Below are 15,725 nucleotides of genomic sequence, written 5' to 3'. Positions count from 1 at the left end.
TGTTGACAGTAGCCTATCTAGGTAGCCTGATGTTAACGAGACTGTGATTCACTCACTTGTCGTTCCAACGTGAGTATCCAATCACAAGTTGCAATTTACTAAATCAAATCAAATCAAATCCAATCAAATCAACTTCATTTATAAAGCACATTTAAAATTTACCACAGGGGTAGCCAAAGTGCTGTACAATGGGCAGGTTAAAAGATAGTACGAGAACCGAGCAAACACAACACAACACAAACAGAACACGATACAAAATAAAAAAATAAAACATAAAAACAGGTTCAGAGCAGGTGTATTATGGGGCGCCATTGCAGGATGGATATCACTTAGTGTTAAAAGCCATGGAATAAAAGTATATTTTTAAGAGAGATTTAAAAACAGGAAGAGAGGAGGCTTGTCTAACACTAAGAGGTAGGTCATTCCAGAGCTTGGGAGCAGCAGCGGCGAAAGCTCTGTCACCTCTAAGCTTCAGCCTTGTGTCAGGGACCGTCAGTAGCAGCTGATCGGCTGATCTTAGGGATCGGGTGGGGCAGTAAGGCTGAAGGAGGTCGGGGAGATATGTTGGCGCGAGGTTGTTTAGACATTTAAAAACAAATAAAACGAGTTTAAAATTGATTAAAGCAAGAAGTGTTGCACCGTAGCCATACCCGGCCAGCGGAGAAATCAGCGGTCCTCACTTTTTTAACCCACATAGAAGGAGAACAAAACGTTGATTAGGTGGCAGATATCTACAGTATTTGCAAGGCCATTTTCAAGAAGGATATTTAAAGAGAAACGACATCTTGTGAGATGACGTCAGCGATGAAATGGGGAAACGCCCGCCACTTCCACTCGAATCAACCGACAACGAGCAGTACCACTGGCTCCAAATTGTGAGTTCAAATGATTTATTTATTTATTTTTTCACGTTTAAAATCCATCCATCCATTCATTTTCTACCGTTTGTCCCTTTTTGGGGTCGCGGGGGGTGCTGGAGCCTATCTCAGCTGCATTCGTTTAAAATGTACCACATAAGATTTGTTTTAATTGCTGATGTGGGTTTATTGATTCTTAAAAGAGCCAGATAATAACCCGTTTTTCTCTATAGTATTTCTCCAGCAATGGTTACAGATGATGGTATTTTGAGAGGTAATCATTGAAGTCGGACATCACTGAAGGCCTAGGTGGGAAATGCACGGCCCGCTACTGGTACATTGTGAAATAATACAGTTACATAGAAAGATTTTGTAAAAGTTTGTATTTCCAAATGGTGCCTATAACACGGCAGTAAAACGCTGGTCAGACAAGACAGAAAAGTCATTGATGTCTTTATACATATTTTATGAGATGAACAATATATTCTCCTTTTTAAAAAAAGTTCAACTTTGTAAACACTTTGAGTTTGAACAGTTTCTTAAAGTGGGTCATTTTAGTACATTGATTTCTTTGCCTAATCCATTCCATAGCCGATAGCGGAGAAAAATCCATAGATTAGCCGCACCTTTGTATAAACCGCAGGGTGCAAAGCTTTGGATAAAAGTAGAAGTTTATGGCTTGGAAAGTACGGTATTGGTGTCCCACTTTCCCTGCAGAAACACGTTTGCTTCAGTATGACATCTACATTAATACAGTAACTCATGCTGTCAAATTATTATTTTTTTGAATCAGATTAATCACACTTTTGAATTTGATTAATCACAGGTTATTACTCGCTTACATAGTTTAAATTTACTTAAAAATGACCCTGATATTTGGACACATATGCAATTTTATTGTCAGAATGTCACCCAACAACATTTTTGGAACATGTTTTACTTAAATTAGGGGTGTCCAAGCTTTTTCCACCGAGGGCCGGACACGGAAAAATTAAAGCATGCGGTGGCCATTTTGATATTTTTCATTTTCAAACCATAACAAAATATATAGATTTTTTTTTTTTTAACAATTAGGGATCCTGGGGCCCGTAAAGGGTCTCAGTCATTAAAATGTTAAAAACAAGTCAAATTATTATTGCCTATTATTATATATGCCTTTTCTGTCAAAGACAACTTTGTTTTTTATAGTAAAACTGAAATATGCAGTATTTCCCACACCGCCCAAAACATTCAGAAAGCAATGTTTGATGTGAAATAATTGGAGCCCTGAAAAGATCAATAATGCATGACACCATTGATTTTAGTTTCATTATTATTTTTGATTAATCACAGTGAAAAGATAAATAAAATCCCACTAAATATCTTTGGGATCCAAAAGGTACCCCACTCATAAAGTGATACATTTTTATTATTATTTGTTTTACTTTCAACACTTAAGTTACGAGATCAACTTCAGATAAAGTATATCTGTCGATTTTTACGTTTGAACTATTATTTTACTATTATCATTTTAATGTGAAATATTTGAAGTAATTGGAGCCTTGAAGATGTCAATAATTCATTATTATTGATTTTTTTTCTTTTTTTTTTCTTTTGAGCAATGGCAAAAAAAGGAAAATAAAGATAGACAAAATAAAAAAAAACAGCCTGCATGGCAGCTTTGTGTCAACATTGCAACGTTTTCTTGTAAGATTTCACCTCATTCCACTTTTTTAATGTTTTTTTGGTTTTTGCAATGGCATTTCCAGAATGTGTGGCGGGCCGCTAAACAATTAGCTGCGGGCCGCAAATGGCCCCCGGGCCGCACTTTGGACACCCCTGACTTAAATGCACAACATGCCAATCAATCAATCAATCAAAGTTTATTTTTATAGCCCTTAATCGCAAGTGTCTCAAAGGGCTGCACAAGCCACAACGACATCCTCGGCTCAGATCCCACATCAGGGCAAGAAAAAACTCAACCAAATGGGATACAATGAGAAACTTTGGAAGGGACCGCAGATGTGGAGACCCTGCCCCTGGGTGACCGGTGCAATGGACGTCGAGTGGATCTAGTTAATAGTGTGAGAGTCCAGTCCATAGTGGGGCCAGCAGGAGATCATCTTGAGTGGAGTCAAGTCAGCAGCGCAGAGACGTCACCAACTGATGCAGAGATGAGTGCTCCAACCCGGGTCCCGACTTTGAACAGCTAGCAGATCATCTGTGGTCACTTAATAACCTCTCCACTCAGGAGAGGGGGGCAGAGCAGAAAAGAGACGGCAGATCAACTGGTCTAAAAGGGGGGATCTATTTAAAGGCTAGCGTATACAAATGAGTTTTAAGATGGGACTTAAAGGCCTACTGAAATGATTTTTTTTTTTTTAAACGGGAATAGCAGATCCATTCTATGTGTCATACTTGATCATTTCGCGATTTTGCCATATTTTTGCTGAAAGGATTTAGTAGAGAAAATTGACGATAAAGTTCGCAACTTTTGCTCGCTGATAAAAAAAAAGCCTTGCCTGTACCGGAAGTAGCGTGACGTCACAGGAGCTAGTATTCCTCACAACTCCCCATTGTTTATAATGGAGCGAGAGAGATTCGGACCGAGAAAGTGATGATTGCCCCATTAATTTGAGCGAGGATGAAAGATTCGTAGATGAGGAACGTTACAGTGAAGGACTTGAGAGACAGTGATGGACGTATCTTTTTTCGCTCTGACCGTAACTTAGGTACAAGCTGGCTCATTGGATTCCACACTCTCCTTTTTTTATTGTGGATCACGGATTTGTATTTTAAACCACCTCGGATACTATATCCTCTTGAAAATGAGAGTCGAGCACGCGAAATGGACATTCAGTGCCTTTTATCTCCACGACAATACATCGGTGAAATGCTTTAGCTATGAGCTAACGTGATAGCATCGTGCTTTAACTGCATATAGAAACAAAAAAATAAACCCCTGACTGGAAGGATAGATAGAAAATCAACAATACTATTAAACTGTGGACATGTAAATACACGGTTAATGCTTTCCAGGCTGGCGAAGGTTAACAATGCTGTGCTAACGACGCCATTGAAGCTAACTTAGCAACTTAGCAACGGGACCTCACAGAGCTATGCTAAAAACATTAGCTCTCCACCTACGCCAGCCAGCCCTCATCTACTCATCCACACCCGTGCTCACCTGCGTTCCAGCGATCGGCAGAAGGACGAAGGACTTCACCCGATGCGTTTGGCGGCCCGGAGACGTAGGAAGTCAAGGTGAGGTTGGTGGCTAGCGCGGCTAGCGCTCCAACAAAGTCCTCCTGGTTGTGTTGCTGTAGTCCGCTGCTAATACACCGATCCCACCTACAACTGTCTTCTTTGCAGCCTTCATTGTTCATTAAAAAAATTGCAAAAGATGTCCAGAATACTGTGGAATTATGAAATGAAAACAGAGCTTTTTGTATAGAATTCTACGGGGTACCATAACTTCCGTTACTCTGACTTCGTCACGCGCATACGTCATCATACCGCGACGTTCCAGCCGGATATTTCCCGGGAAGTTTTAAATGTCACTTTATAAGTTAACCCGGCCGTATTGGCATGTGTTGCAATGTTAAAATTTCATCATTGATATATAAACTATCAGACTGTGTGGTCGGTAGTAGTGGGTTTCAGTAGGCCTTTAAATGCTTCTATTGAGGTAGCATCTCTGTTACTTCTAACAGTTATCCAAAGTTCAGTCATAGCTTAATTTAGAGTGAAATTTGAGCACAAAAGTCAGTCTCCTCACTGACTGTATAACAACAACCCGCGCCACTTTTCCAATAACCATCCGCGGATAAGTTAAAAGAGCATGTGTGGTCAAAATAAATTGCGTATTTAGTTTGCGTTGATGCGTGATTAAAGCAATATTTTTTGTTGTTTAATCACACAAGTTAATTCTTTATTCATGGAAGCCCTACTAATAACTAATTCACGTATATTAATATGAGTTTAAATGTTGTTTGGCGCATCCTGGCGAGTGCCAGAATGTGTCTTTGATTTTAGATCAGCCCTAATTTTGCCGACATAGGACACAAGAAGAAAAAAGAGGGATACATTGGAAAATATTCAATATCCTTGTTCAATGAGGTGTTTTTAGCAGTAGAAATGGTGCGTATTTTTAAAAATGGAAATGAAAATGCTTTTGGAATTAAAAAGAGCACGATGCATAGAAAGATAAAGACGTGATGTTGGAAAAAAATATGTGTATTTGCATATTAAATGTATTTCCCCATCTTTTGTAAACACTGACTGCATATTATGAATTGTCTATTGCCAGGAGCTCAGTGCCAGACGGAGATCAACGAGTGTCACTCCAACCCCTGCCGGCACAATGGCACATGCTTTGACTCGGTTGGACACTACAGGTGCCAATGTCCCACAGGTATGTTTGTTTGTTTTTGTTTTTTGCCAAATGGAGGTCTTTGGGTACATATCTCTGTATTAACTGATGTGGCAAGCTGCAATGTAGACCTTTTGCACTGGTATGCAATGAGCGTGCCCTCTGACTGGCAGCCAGGGACCCTCTGGCCTTTTCATTGCTCACTGAAAACCAGAGATGATTAGCTTCTGCCAGTGGCATCCCTCTGCTAAAACACATTTCACCTGTGGAAATAAAGCCAGGGAAGTGGGCATGATTTAATTGACTGCATCTATTACAGGTTTTTATTTTGTAGACACATTTCAACAACTAACATCGTTAACACTTACACAACTATCCATCTATTCATTTTTATTTACCACCTACATTGTTATTTACTGGTAGCATCATACACGTGTACGAATACCACTGGTTGTATCATTTTGCAATGCAGTTTGCTGAAAATGCTAGAAAGTGCCACTCTACGAAGCCACTGAAGCTGTGGTTGAAGTTGTAATTGCCACACAACCCATTTTAAGATATTTGACACTCTACTGCCATCTGAGGACTAAAGTGCACCCCCCTTAATTGTATACTGTAAATCAGTGGTGTCCATCGAACAGGTTTTACCCGGCCTGCGGGATGATTTTGCTAAGTAAAAAAATTAGCCGACATTTTTGAATAAAAGAGACTGCTGTTCTAAATGTGTCCACTAGATGTCATAATAGCAATTATTTGTATCTTTGTAGATGATGCTACATATGTAAAAAAAAAAAATAAACCACATGATGTTAGTGCACCAGTTGAGGAAAATGAGCAAACTACATAAATAACATCCTGTAATTGGATTTTGCTATTTTTTTTTATCGTGATAGATTGAAAATGAACACCAATTAGTTGACTGATGAACATTATCCCATCATTTATTCAGAAAGTATAAATAATGACAAATAGAGATAGAATACTAATAACCGCAACATGTAAGTGTAAAAAATCATCCAACAACATTATGATTTGTACATTTTCAGAATGTGCTTGTTCTATTTTTGAACAAAGAAAACAATCTGAAGTTGTCTTTATTTTGAAGTTTTCGTGCCGTGATTTTAACAGTCCGGCCCACTTGGGAGTAGATTTTAAAATGAGTTTGACACACCTGCTGTAAATACTATATGAAATCACTGTACACACATATCTAAAGACGACATATTCAATGCTAAATTGCGACAGTAAGTGGAGGTACCAACAAATATGGTACAGTCGTCCCTCGCTACATCGTGTCTCAAATATCGCGGCTTAGCTACATTGCGGATTTCTTTCAAAAACAAACATATTCTACATGTTTTTGGCTTAAATTAAGTGTTAAATGTTATTGATGAGTTACATGTATTACAGTGCAGTGGAGTATTTGTCTTATTTGTATTTATTATGTTGTGGTGATCGATAAAAACATTCACCAAGCGGGACTTCCATTATCAGGTTAAGGGTGATCACTGCTAACAACAACATAGGTGGCTAATCTTGGCGTTAGTGTATCCTCGCTGCTAAAATCATGTTGGCCAACTTTTGGCAGAACAACTTTTTGATGGACTTCATATCCGACCCCTGCCTCACCAATGACACATCTTCACACTGGTGACACTTTGACACGAGCAATGTCAAAAGACAGGATGTAGCACCGGACTCAGGGGAATAGGCTAACTTCGACTTCGACTTTCTTTTATTGTCATTCAAATTTGAACTTTGCAGTACAGATAAGAACGGAATTTCGTTGCATTAGCTCATGGTAGTGCAGGATAAAAGAGCAATAAGGTGCATATATAAATAAATAGATTACTGTACGGATAAATATATTGCACTTTTGCATATGCATCCACGTTTATGGATGTATGTTATATTGTGTTTATATTCTAGCGAGTTAATCCATTTTTGGGGGGAATTGAGGGGATTATTTTAATACGTTCAAGAGTCTTACGGCCTGAGGGAAGAAGCTGTTACAGAACCTGGAGGTTTTGCTACCGAGGCTGCGGAACCCCTTTCGAGAGTCCAGCAGTGAAAACAGTCCTTGGTGGGGGTGGGAGGAGTCTCTGCAGATTTTATGAGCCCTGGTCAGGCAGCGGCTTTTTGCGATTTCCTGGATAGGAGGAAGAGGAGTCCTGATGATCTTTTCCGCCATCCTCACCAGAGTGCTATCAACTATAAGCTATCAACAGCTGTCTGGCCAAAGTGGAGATGTTCTCTTTTGATGCACATCATCTTCGACATCAATAACACCTCTTTGACTTGAGCAATGTGGAATGACAAAACGGAAGATAATGCTAATAAGACGGACTGCTAACGATCGTAGGTATCATTGTCAAGTTGAACACGTTTTTGCAGAACAACTTACGCTTGTGGTTTCAGCACATAGAACCCCAGTTAATTACCCAGGATGTGGCGAAGTATATATAGAGCCCCGCCATAGAAGATATATGAAAGTAATATACATCCTAAATAAATTAAAAAAAACGGCATAAAAATAAATGCCAGCAGACACTAAAACTCATCAATTTAATGTGTTTTAATCAGCCTCATAAGTTATCCAAGGGTAGGAAATTGTTGAATAGACGATATGTCTAATATTTTTTTTATTTCTTATCGCAGTGGTCCCCAACCACCGGGCCACGGCCCGGTAAAGGTCCGCGGACCGATTGGTACCAGGACGCACAAGAAATAAAAAAATAAATAAATATTTATATTTTTATTTTTAATTAAATCAACATAAAAAACACAATATATACATTATATATCAATACAGTCTACAGGGATACAGTCCGTAAGCACACATGATTGTATTTCTTTATGAAAAAAAAACAAAAAAAACATTAACTTATGTAGAGCCCAGATACATGAAAATAGGTACAAATAGGTAAGAAAACATGGTATTTTATAAGAGGTCACATTTAAGTGTCACAACAATGAAGACAGAGACCAGTTGAATGTGTGGCTCTTTGTAATTTGGGAAGCTAACATAATTGTAAATATTATTTTTAATACTTAGATGGAAGTAATTTGGAGTCAATGAGTGTTTGAAGTCATGGATTTTAGGTTATTTTCGGAAGATACTTTGACAGGCCTTCACTTGCTACTTGGGTCTTGTTCCCTTCTCTTTTGTCTTCAGTAAATAAAACACTTGTTCTATTGGACTCAGATGAAACCCTAAAATAATAATTCCAACTAAGTAGTTGCCTTCAAAATGCTTTGAGTTGCTTTGGCAGTTTTTTGGGGGGTTATTAGTTCTTCGGATCATTGCAGGTTCCTCATTCTTCATACAACCCTCTTCCCATTATTCTAATACAACTTGACCTGAATCTTTCTAAATAATCTCATTCACAAAAAAAATGCTATTTCCCCCTTCCTGGCGTGTGCTGATATTATAAAAGGCTTCTTTATTTATCTGAGATCATCTGCTTTGATGCCTTACTGTGACTTACTTTAAAAAGAATCCCACAATGTTCTGAAAGTAAAGGACCGGTATGATCTTCACTAGCCAAATCAGCAGTCTCATCTCAACCTAATGGCTATATTGTTTCCACTAACCAAAGGCAAACGTGAAGGCAGCAAGGCCCACAAACAAGCAGCGACTATTGTTCTGCACACTCCTGACAAAGGTTCAAACGAAAAATCTTCTTGTTGTGTGGCAAAATTGCAAACCACCCTTCCTCTGTGCCTCCTGTTGACACAGATGATAAAAACGTCTTGGTTTGTGCAATAGAGGCCGAAATGAAAAGTCCTAGTTTAACATTTTTGGCCTGTGATTGACAGCCGAGATACATCACCAAGCTCATTACCAGACCTCAACAATGCATCGGATTTGTGCAAATATTGTATCTTAAAAGTTACATCGAAATCATTTCACATTAATTGCTTATTTTGCCTCACCGGCTGAGACTTGAATTTACATTCACCAAATGCAAAGTGATGGCACTCTCGTGGGGGTTCTGTGTTGTTGGCAGGGCAGACGGCGTGTCTGGCAGTCACTTTGGCCTCATTAATGGAGCATTTTACTGCAGGAGGCAAGACACTGTGGGCAGAGCATTATATCACAACACATTTTCCAAGAACCCTTTACTAAGTCACTGTGTGATTGCTCTACATCAGGGGTGTCAAACGTACGGCCCGCGGGCCGGATCAGGCCCGCGAACAGGTTTTATCCGGCCCGTGGGATGAGTTTGCTAAGTATAAAAATGAGCTGAAATTTTTGAATGAAAGAAACTGCTGTTCTAAATGTGTCCACTAGATGTCACAATAGCAATTCTTTTTATCTTTGATGATGCTACATATGTACAAAATAAACCACATCAGTCGAGGAAAATGAGCAAACTACATAAATAACATCCTGTAATTTGATTTTGATATAATTTTTTTATCTTGATAGATTGAAACTTAACACCAATGAGTTGACTGATGAACATTATCACATCATTTATTCAGAAAGTATAAGTAACAACAAATGAAGATAGAATACTATTAACCGCAACATGTAAGTGTAAAACAACAACAACATTATTATTTGTACAATTTCAGAATGTGCTTGTTCTATTTTTAAACCAAAAAAACCAATGTGAAGTTGTCTTTATTTTTAAGTTATCATGCCGTGATTTTACCAGTCCGGCCCACTTGGGAGTAGATCTTTCTCCATGTGGCCCCCGATCTAAAATGAGTTTGACACCCCTGCTCTACATTAATGCTGGTAAAGAATTGGACATGTTTGTCTTAATAAGGACGGTGTAACTTTAAGTAATAACCCTAACCCTAATATAGCAATATGGAATTAAAACTATTTCACTAATTTTAAGCAAATTCTAAAAATATGTCTTCTTGATTAAGGCTATGTTCTCATTGCAGATCAATTCTGATTTGTTCATGTTTTTTGTGAACAGTTCTAATTCCACCTTGTTCTCTTTCGTATGTGGTCATGTATCCAATGCGACCGCATGCGACTCAGGCCTTGTCTACATTAAGCCGGATAACTCCTTAAACGAATAATTATTTAGCCTAAGCCCCTTGTCAGCCACACTAAACCATCGTTTAAGGTTCCCCTCCTTGGATAATGTTTTACACGGGTAAGTGCGCCGTGTATTTATTGAATCTCCGGCTCTTAGCTTTGTATGGACTCATCGATCGTAACTGAGTTCGGAGAGGAAGTGACATCAGAAAGAACACACCACAGCCAGCTTCATAACATGCGGTTTCGTAACTCGGAGCTAACCACTGGAAATATGGAGACGAGTCATCCAGACATGCCATGTTTCCCCTTCCTCTACATGTACCGACGCTTGTGGAAATCACACATGGATACCGTAAGAGAAGAAAACGGGTGATTGCAGCTATTTGGGATACAACACTTCTCAGACAGCAAGAGAACTTTTCAATGCCCAGGTCAGCTGTGATTTTACTTACCGAAAATCTTCGTCCATTTGTCAAAGGAGAGACAACGAGAGTGTGGGCTCCTGTGGATGTGATAAAAAGATAACATGCACTTTGTATTACCTGGCCGACGAGGGCAGACTACGGAAAACAGCAAATGCTTTTGGACTGACAAAGCAGACTGTATCAGTTTTTGTCCGCCATGTGTGTCGTGGACTCAACGTCTAGGTCCAGAGTATATAAAGTCACCAAAAACGAATGAACAATGAAGGTGAAGGCAAAAGAGTGAGGAGTGTCCTGACCAGATATCTAGATCACTAGATTGATTGTTGTAAAATGTTCTTTATTACGTTGTTTACTTTCACTTGTCCATTAAAGATTTGATTAATTTATGATGGCTCAGGCGTGATTCACTACAAAAGGGCCCCACAGCACACTGGATTCCAGTTAATTGAAATACCACAGCAATGGATATTGTTCAGATAAGTTCAATTTAATTTAAGAACTTGCACACAAAGCAAAACTGGAGGTGACTATGACGTGCGCATTTTCCGCGCATGCGTACTAGGTTGCGTTGCGCCGGCGGACAGAGGGACCAGGGGGTCTTAAACAACGGCATTGTGTGTGTGTGGACAAGGATGAGGTTAGGTGGGATTTACCCTGGATAACCTTAGTGTAGAAGGGACCTCAGGGTGCCTCCGTCCGATATAAATGTCATCCAAAGTTGGCAAATGTCACAGTTGTTCACCAAAATAGATGACTGCGAAAATAAATGACTGCGAAAATAAATGGTGAACGATGAAGCAGAAAACAGGTAGTGGCGAAAATAAAAAGTTTCATGCTCACGTCAATGTCCCACCACTCCTGACTCCCACTCTTCACTCTGCACATGCTCCTTGAAACAGACGTCACAGTGTACCCTACTAACAGCCATAGCCACAACTTCTTAATCTCAATGCAAAATAATATGTTCAGGAAATGTTGACCTCTTTTGCACAAAATCCTTAAAATTGCCAAAAAATGTGCCAGCACTGAGACCTACACAAATTAGGGCCATATCTAATTCCACAAACACACAGCACCGTGTGTAATGTCATGTTTTGTGTGCATGCGGGTCACTTCACAAACACATTCTCTTCACATATGACACAAACAGAAGTCACATTTTTTTGAACAACATTGCCTAATAGTCCTTAAATGGACAGTTCACTGTGTCACATACAATTATTCATTATTTTGGACACTCAACAAGGTGACGTAATTTAATCAGAAGAAAAAAAAATTATATTTGCAACTTTTAACAAATGTTCACTTTCCCTTTTGTGTGTGAAATTCCAGGAGTTTGAGAGTTGGCTTACACAAACAAATCCTGACATTTGGGTGACAACATGTTTTGTATTCCATTGATTTGACTGTTTGTACCTGCATTTAGAGGACAAACAGCAGTATGCATCCCCATCATCTCGTTGACTGAAGTTAGAGGGGCACGCTTGATCCTAAAGTAAAATTCATAACAATACTTATGTAACCCTTGAAGCTGGCTTCCCCTATCCCGGGTCCGTCTAGTACTCGGTCTCCCTATGAAGTCTCTGCGTTGTGTATTGTATTTTTGTGTGCGTGGGAAGACGGAGAGAAAGACCAGGCAAGGAAGCATAGAATCTGGGTGGAGTCGTCTTTATCTCAAATCTTTACCTTTAGAAAAGACATGTAGTTGTCACAAAATACAAAATATGTCACACTATAACACTTTATATCTTATAACACAATCAACTTCTCTCATCGTGACTAGTAATATACCCAGCAGGTAACATGTGTGTGTGTGTGTGTGTGTGTGTGTGTGTGTGTGTGTGTGTGTGTGTGTGTGCGCGTGCATGTTGGCATAAATTACTGAGTGAGTGGATAATCATATGAAAAGAACCAAAACATGTCCTAGCATAACATGCTTCTGGGCTACCACACACACTGGCATAAAAACTTAACAAAATCAACAGTCTCTTCACAATTTACAAAACCCCCACCTTAATATAACTCTTAGCCATCATATTTTGTGAACAAATCGGCTTAATAGTGCAAAACAATAACTTGTTTTCATCTTTTAACTGGGGAGCCTGGTCCCTTCCTGCTTACCTTTAGAAAAGACATGGAGTTGTGATCTAAGATGGCCACAACCAACGAAGAAGAACATTCACAGACAACAGTGAACAGACCACGAAGTGGCGCCCCCTGGAGGCTTCCCTAACAACTGTCCCAACCTTTTGAAAGAACCTCTGCAGACTCCCCACATCAGTTCACCTCCTTACACCTACATTCTATTGGGGATGACTCCATGTTTGATTTAATCAACAATGACCACTGGTTATATTGCCCTTTTAAAAAAGTCAAAGTTAAAGTGCCACTGATAGTCACACACACACACTAGATGTGGTGAAATTACCCTCTGCATTTAACCCATCCCCTTGTTCCACGCCCCGGGAGGTGAGGGGAGCAGTGAGCAGCAGCGGTAGCCACACTAGGGAATCATTGTTGCTGATGTAACCCCCAATTCCAACCCTTGATCTTGAGTGCCAAGCAGTGAGGTAATGGGTCCCATTTTTATAGTCTTTGGTATGACTCGGCCGGGGTTTGAACTCACGACCTACTGATCTTAGGCGGACACTCTAACCACAAGGCCACTGAGCAGGCTAACAAAACATGAACATGTCCAGTATTGCACACTAGATCTGATGCAATTGTCCCTTCCGTGTTTTGGCTGACGGTCAATGTGGAAATCTGGCCGTTATGGAATAAGCAGGTTGGTGGAGTGGCTTTGTCAGTGGGTTATTGAGTGGGATCCTCCAATCACAGATGTCAAGTTGAATTATTACCCCAGGAGACTCAGGTTATCATAAACACTTCTTTCCAACACCGAGACCCAGTTTTTCATCTCAGGCCTGTTTGTTTGGGAAATACAGCTTGCAATGATCTCCCTATAGTGGCTGTGTTTGCTATCTCACTGCTAACATTGACAAATGGCCCTTCCCCGACAGTTGCACATTGTGGACATTAGCTAAGCTTTTCATCATGCATAACAGTAATGTAGCGAATATTTGTTCACTGACTTGACACCAATATTTGATAACTTAAACATGACTTGGACATCCATCTTTGGCAGACAAACTAGAGCTTTTCTCTTTACAGTCAGAGCTATCAGAAGCTCTCTTTTTGCTGCCGTTGCAGTTGAATTTAATCCTTGATCGAGAACCCTTAAGTCTTTGAGTAAACTGGTGCTAGATGTGGCCCCACATCCATGCTAACACAATTCCACAGAGCGAACCTTCTCCCGCCTAAATCTCATTTTTATCTCAGTAAACCTAAGCCTCTTTCTCTCATACGCCTCATCTGCCGCATCTCGTCATGGTGAAGTCCCACAAAGCAAGTTGCACATTGTAAGAAAATAGACCACTGGGTTCTGGACACCAGTGTGGGGTAAAGTCTTAGGACATGAGTGGAATTTTAAGTGGCCAGCCTGTAAGAGGATGTATTAAAGCCAAAGTCCTGGACTGTGCTTTTTTTTTTTTCCATAGATGTATTTTATTTGTATGACTTTTTTTAATTGTAATGCATTGAAATGTTGGTATTTAGAGTGATTGTGTTTTGCACAATTATTTGTAAATACATGTGTTGCATTATGTTCCCGTTGGAATTGTACATGGTTAAGTACTACATGTTGCAATCGTTATTAGTGAACCTGTATTAGCCATTACATTGGTCATTTTAAAGTCACTGTAAAATATGTATTTTATTTTATTCAATTTTTTAAATTAAATTAAAGTAATTTACATACAGGGCAGCACGGTGGAAGTGGGGTTAGTGCGTCTGCCTCACAATATGAGGGTCCTGAGTAGTCCTGGGTTCAATCCCGGGTTCGGGATCTTTCTGTGTGGAGTTTGCATGTTCTCCCCGTGACTGTGTGGGTTCCCTCCGGGTACTCCGGCTTCCTCCCACTTCCAAAGACATGCACCTGGGGATAGGTTGATTGGCAACACTAAATTGGCTCTCGTGTGTGAATGTGAGTGTGAATGTTGTCTGTCTATCTGTGTTGGCCCTGCGATGAGGTGGCGACTTGTCCAGGGTGTACACCGCCTTCTGCCCGATTGTAGCTGAGATAGGCTCCAGCGCCCCCTGCGACCCCAAAGGGAATAAGCGGTAGAAAATGGATGGATGGATGGATGGATGGATACATACAGTGTTCAATTAAATCCTCTTGTAGATTGACTCGTTGGCTACTAAGAGAGGGGCCATTTACCTTTTTAGTGAATTGATGATGAATGGGTCACAGTTACTACTAGGGTTGTACGGTATACCGGTATTAGTAAAGTATTGCGATACTAATGAATCATATTCGGTACTATACCGCCGCTGAAAAATACATTTGTTTTTGTTAAAATAAAGCCAATAATGTCATTTTTTGTGGTCCCCTTTATTTAGAAAAGTACCGAAATACATTTTGGTGCCGGTAGCGGTACCAAAATATTGGTATCGGGACAAAACTAGTTACTACACATGACTAGTGTCCAAACTCTTTTTGCAGGTTTTCTAGGTCAAAACTGCGAAGTGGACATAGATGCTTGTCAACTGTCCAACAACACATGCCCTCCAAAGACTGAATGTTTGGATCTCTCCCACGGTCTAACTTATACCTGCAGGGTGCCCTGCCCCCCAAGCCTTCAGGTGGGTAAATATGTCTTGTAAGCCGTTGTCATTGACTGAATACATAAAGATCCGTTTTTGGAAATGTATGTTTAAGACAAAATCAAATACTTTTTTTTCAGTGCATGTCCATCTGTCACCGTTGCATCTCTCCGGGTCACTGGTGTGTCTGAATATGTTTTATGGATACATCTCTACAGCAGGGGTCTTTAACGCATTCCATGTCAAAGGCACGCAAACTGACAGAGAGATGAAGTGGGGCCCCTAATAATGTGTCTTGTATATAATTGTGTTTTAAACTAAGGCCCCTTCTACACTAAGGTTATCCAGGGTAAATCCCACCTAACCTTATCCTTGTCCACACACACACAATGGTCGTTTAAGACCCCCTCCTCCCCCCTCCG

At 40.0% G+C, this 15,725-nt stretch overlaps 1 protein-coding gene across 1 annotated transcript in view; it reads left to right on the top strand.

Annotated features, from left to right (window-relative positions):
* The window catches only part of eys (eyes shut homolog), a 635,999-nt gene that overhangs the window by 102,011 nt on the left and 518,263 nt on the right, over positions 1-15,725 (top strand). The window contains exons 8-9 of the mRNA XM_062058295.1: positions 5,146-5,250; positions 15,203-15,342. Of these exons, the coding sequence (XP_061914279.1) occupies positions 5,146-5,250; positions 15,203-15,342 (245 nt within the window). The remainder of the gene's footprint in view (positions 1-5,145; positions 5,251-15,202; positions 15,343-15,725) is intronic.

The sequence above is a fragment of the Entelurus aequoreus genome, linkage group LG09 (genome assembly GCF_033978785.1).
Source record: "Entelurus aequoreus isolate RoL-2023_Sb linkage group LG09, RoL_Eaeq_v1.1, whole genome shotgun sequence".
In the NCBI taxonomy this organism is placed as follows: Eukaryota; Metazoa; Chordata; class Actinopteri; order Syngnathiformes; family Syngnathidae; genus Entelurus; species Entelurus aequoreus.
The sequence above is the reverse complement of the archived record's forward strand: the minus strand, read 5'-3'. Positions and strand labels throughout refer to the sequence as shown.